The sequence below is a fragment of the Fukomys damarensis genome, unplaced genomic scaffold, assembly GCF_012274545.1.
Source record: "Fukomys damarensis isolate Sample0158 unplaced genomic scaffold, DMR_v1.0_HiC HiC_scaffold_27, whole genome shotgun sequence".
Lineage (NCBI taxonomy): Eukaryota > Metazoa > Chordata > Mammalia > Rodentia > Bathyergidae > Fukomys > Fukomys damarensis.
Window position 1 is genome coordinate 33874786 of NW_022900939.1, and position 5257 is coordinate 33880042.

The 5257-nt window shown below is 43.0% G+C and overlaps 1 protein-coding gene and 1 long non-coding RNA gene across 2 annotated transcripts in view; both read right to left on the reverse strand.

Moving 5' to 3' along the window:
• Positions 1-2467: 2467 nt before the first annotated feature.
• On the reverse strand, positions 2468-4977 carry Eef1a1 (eukaryotic translation elongation factor 1 alpha 1). The gene is made up of 7 exons (XM_010641113.2): positions 4767-4977; positions 4306-4485; positions 3902-4198; positions 3667-3817; positions 3286-3542; positions 2970-3204; positions 2468-2883 (listed from the first exon to the last, which is right to left on the reverse strand). The coding sequence occupies exons 1-7, from the start codon at positions 4908-4910 to the stop codon at positions 2759-2761; spliced, it is 1389 nt and encodes a 462-aa protein (XP_010639415.1). The 5' UTR covers positions 4911-4977; the 3' UTR covers positions 2468-2758.
• Positions 4978-5072: 95 nt separating this feature from the next.
• Positions 5073-5257, reverse strand: part of LOC104874142 — a 587-nt gene continuing 402 nt past the window's right edge. The window contains exon 2 of the long non-coding RNA XR_783668.2: positions 5073-5145. This is a non-coding gene — a long non-coding RNA (uncharacterized LOC104874142). The remainder of the gene's footprint in view (positions 5146-5257) is intronic.

Genomic DNA, 5257 nt, shown 5'->3' on the forward strand with positions numbered 1-5257 from the left:
AGTGAGGTCTCCGAAAAACTGGGAGCTAGAAATGGCGGCATACACACACCTGTAATCCCAGCACTTGGGAGATTTGAGGCCCAAGGATCACAGGTTTCTAGATGTCTCAACACAGTGAAGACCCTGCCCCTGCCCCCACCAAGAAAAACCACTGGGCAAAGGATTTATATCTGTGACCCTTCACCTACCTTGCAAGCTCAAGGTACCGAGTTTGATCCCCAATACCAAAAAAAAAAGCATTTTCTCTTTGAATCAAACTTTTAAGAAGTGCCAGTGAGAATTTTAACAGTAAAAAAGGCAATGTGATGAGAAAACTTCCTTAGTGCTGCAATCTGTGAAACAATTACACACAGCTGATGTTAGTTCAGAACAAATGGTGCCCCACTAGGAGCAAGCTGGCAGTTGGATCCTTTGACCTGGTGCACCTGTCACAGAAGGCAGGCCTGATTTAGATTTGAGCTGTTGGCAAAAATTTTGCACTATTTTGGGTACAGGATGACTAATTAGGAAAAGGTAAAATAAAGTTTTCCTTACTAGCAATCTGTTAAATCCCAACCCAGAATGCTTTTCCCATTTCCTTTCATACTGACATCCTCCCAGAATCCGATGGTTTAAGTTTGCGGCAAGAACCACACCTGAATGGGGTGTGGAAACGCACACCTGTAATCCCCAAACTCAAACTCTTGAGGCAGGAGGATCACAAGTTCAAGCCCAGCCTGGACAACTGAGCAAATACTGTCTTAAAGTGAAGTTTTGAAGACTGAACAGAAACCCTGTTCAACCTGCAGTACAAAACAAAGCAACATCTGACACCTGCAGCTTATAACCATGGATATCCAACAGATGGCCAATATTTTCACTTTAATTCTATCCAAAATATATATCCCCGAGTCAATTCCAATGTAAACTTAACTTCAAAAAAATACTTTATCGAGATAAAGTTTACCAAACTGTTGTCCTGCTGAACCAACTTCGTCACTGCCAGTAGGTGGCACTCAAACCAAGCGGTCTTGCAGAGTTTGTAATCAGCATGCCACTGGCAAGCTTTCAGGGCCTGATTATTGGGGTTCTATGCAGCCTTATTCTTGGGGTGAGCAGTTATCTTTTGTTCAACCTTGAATTGTCAACTTTCATTACCAGGCATTAGTCAGGTGTTAAAGAGCACCCCAAGGCCAACCTCAACTGCATAGCAAACTTCACCCAAGTGTTAACTGGGCATGACACACATGCCTGTAATCTCGGCACAAGAGGCTGAGGCAGGAGTTGTCGCCTCAACGACAGGAAAAAAAAAAAGCCAAAACTTGAGTGAGAAAAACCTGATTACAGTGCTTCACTTCACCTCAAGTATCAAAGCATTTTATCAAATTTAGACCTAAAATTGAAGTAAATAAAACTCTTACCTACGGTGGCAACTTTATAAGACGGTTATAGCTCTGTACATCAGTGTGTATCCACTGAACTTAGGGGACAATGCACGTTGCCTGCAACTACAAAGCATCATCTTCTAACAGGTCTAAAACATGAACTCTAATCGTCAACCTTTCAAGCTTAATTTTTTCACAGTATTTTCTACCATGTTGGGTGATCCAACTCTCAACCAAAAACACTGTTCTAATCGATTAGTCATTAGATACTCAAATGTACTAAATATACATACAAATGTTCAGATTAGCAATGGCTAAAAAATTGGACTCGACCACAACCAAAGCCAAGTAACCCTATAAGCCTGTCATCTGGTTTAGCTTTCTAGTGGCCAATCAGCCCTTCAAGCTCTCATTTATCAATTACCTTGCATATTCCCTTCATTCCTCAGTTATCTGAAATTCCTGAAACTTCAAACCAGTTACTTTTCAAAATGTAACTTTCTGGCCAGGGAGAACTCTGAGCTCTGAGGACAAGACCAAGTCTAGCTGAGGTTGTAAGTTCAGTTCCAAGCCCCAAGTTAAATTCCCTGTCCTGGCAAGTGCCCTTCCGTTTACATTCAGTGACCTCCAGATTAGCCCATGTTCAACTCTCCAGCCAACCGTGTCTTTTTGAAGCGAGCATCCACACACAATCCCTACACCACCAAGGCCTTGGGTATTAAAAGCTGTACCATTGAACTATATATATCCCACTCAATTTCCATTTTTCTTATAACCTGGATGTATTTCAGTACTAAACATCACAAGTTCTAGGGCAGTGTCTGAGACTCCACATTAACAAATGTACATATCAGAACTACACAAGACTTAAGAGCTTCAACATGTTTTATAAACCTAAATTATAAATTACATAATACCAAAGTGTTGCTATATTGTTGCCATCAGCACAACCCTCCCCCATACCGCTTTACTACTTAAAACAGTACCCCTTCCCTCTAATTCCCAGATATGAAGCAGCCAAAATTGTATTTTCAAAGTTTCAGGGTTAACACTAGAAATAGGTTTCAAAGAACTGAAGTTTTGTGTTGACCAAAAGACACAGGTTTCTCATTAAACTTTGTTTTAATGGGTCTCAAAATTCTGTGACAGATTTTTGGTCAAGTTGTTTCCATTAAAAAGTGATTTTAAAAACTAATAACTTAAAACTGCCACGCACAAAAAGAAAATAAATGGTCCACAAAACATTCTCCTTTCCTCCTGAATGTTTTACGATGCATCGTTATCATTAACCAGTCTTTTACTATTAAACTTAAATGGCCAATTGGGAGAAACAGTTCTGAGACCGGTCTTCCACCACTGATTAAGACTGGGGTGGCAGGTGTTAGGGGTAATATTCATTTAGCCTTCTGAGCTTTCTGGGCAGACTTGGTGACCTTGCCAGCTCCAGCAGCCTTCTTGTCCACTGCTTTGATGACACCCACGGCAACTGTCTGTCTCATATCGCGAACAGCAAAACGACCTAATGAAACACAATTTTGATCATGAGAAACACTTGTTGCACAGATTTCAGTCTATTCATTTCTAACTACACTTAATTAACCTTACCCAGAGGTGGATAGTCAGAGAAGCTCTCGACACACATAGGCTTGCCTGGAACCATGTCAACGATGGCAGCATCACCAGATTTCAGGAATTTGGGGCCGTCTTCCAGCTTCTTACCAGACCGGCGATCAATCTTCTCTTTCAGCTCAGCAAACTTGCAAGCGATGTGAGCTGTGTGGCAATCCAGTACAGGAGCATAGCCAGCACTGATCTGGCCTGGATGGTTCAGGATAATCACCTTGGGGGAAGAAACCAGCATTTATTGCCTTTGAAAGACATCAGGCTCTGCAGTAAAGCTATAAGCACATTAAATTGTTACCTGAGCAGTGAAACCAGCTGCTTCCATTGGTGGGTCATTTTTGCTGTCACCAGCAACATTGCCACGACGAACATCTTTGACAGACACGTTCTTGACATTGAAGCCCACGTTGTCACCAGGAAGAGCTTCACTCAAAGCCTCGTGGTGCATTTCAACAGACTTTACTTCAGTGGTGACATTGACTGGTGCGAAGGTGACCACCATGCCAGGCTTGAGAACACCAGTCTCCACTCTGCCCACAGGGACTGTACCAATACCTAAGTATTTACAAGATAGTATCAAAACATCTTATATAAAAGCAGCTACCATGCTAATGGTCTACACCCAAAATTGAACAGGTCTGGAATCAAGTCTTGCCAGCAGTAACAACGTTCAACTTACCACCAATTTTGTAGACATCCTGGAGGGGCAGCCGCAAAGGTTTGTCAGTTGGGCGAGTGGGTGGCAGGATGCAATCCAAAGCTTCAAGCAGGGTGGTTCCACTGGCGTTGCCATCTTTACGGGTGACCTTCCATCCCTTGAACCAAGGCATCTGAAACGAAATTTCCAGTTCACCTTACCGACTCACCAGTTCAAGCATTAAGCATCGTTACGAATTGTCTTGAACGTCACTTACGTTAGCACTTGGCTCCAACATGTTGTCACCATTCCAACCAGAAATTGGCACAAAAGCTACCGTGTCAGGGTTGTAGCCAATTTTCTTAATGTACGTGCTGACTTCCTTAACAATTTCCTCGTATCTCTTCTGGCTGTAGGGTGGCTCAGTGGAATCCATTTTGTTAACACCAACAATGAGTTGTTTCACACCAAGCGTGTAAGCCAGAAGGGCATGCTCACGGGTCTGCCCGTTCTTGGAGATACCAGCTTCAAATTCACCAACACCAGCAGCAACAATCAGGACAGCACAGTCAGCCTTTGGGGGGAAAAAAGGACATAAGCTTTTTGAGCTGTCAAAAAAAGGGGGGAGCTCCCCAGGGCAGAAACTGGCCAGTTATTTCTGTAATTACAAATCTCACGAACCTGAGATGTGCCTGTAATCATGTTTTTGATAAAGTCTCTGTGTCCTGGAGCATCAATGATAGTCACGTAATACTTGCTTGTCTCAAATTTCCACAGGGAGATGTCAATGGTGATACCACGTTCCCGCTCAGCTTTCAACTTATCCAAGACCCAGGCATACTTGAAAGAACCCTTCCCCATCTGTAACAGTAGTTACGGTTAATAAAACATGAGACTCAAGTCCTTGACCTCCCCCCTACATTTGGCAGAAATATTTAATGTGCAGGGCTTAAGTGGCTTTATGTTATCAAATTGTAAAAGAAAACGATTAAAAGGTCGTACGTATTTAGTTTATTCTACCTTACAAATATTTACATTTAATGGCCGTGTAATTTCCTTTCAGGTAGATTACCTCCACCTAATAATGCTTCTGCTGACAAACAGTATTACAGTTCAACGAACTTTGTGCTATTGCTACTTGCCTCAGCAGCCTCCTTCTCGAATTTTTCAATGGTTCTTTTGTCGATGCCACCACATTTGTAGATCAGATGACCAGTAGTGGTGGACTTGCCCGAATCCACGTGTCCGATGACGACGATATTGATATGAGTCTTCTCCTTTCCCATGTTGGATTTGATTTAGTGGTGGGTTTTCACTACACCTAAAATGGCATTCACAAGGAAAAAACACCTTTTACGCCCCCGTCCGAGACTAGATAACCAGCCCCAACCGAGGCTCCAAAGGACAAATTCCAAGATGACGCCGGCGCCGCCGAATCCACGTGTCCGATGACGACGATATTGATATGAGTCTTCTCCTTTCCCATGTTGGATTTGATTTAGTGGTGGGTTTTCACTACACCTAAAATGGCATTCACAAGGAAAAAACACCTTTTACGCCCCCGTCCGAGACTAGATAACCAGCCCCAACCGAGGCTCCAAAGGACAAATTCCAAGATGACGCCGGCGCCGCG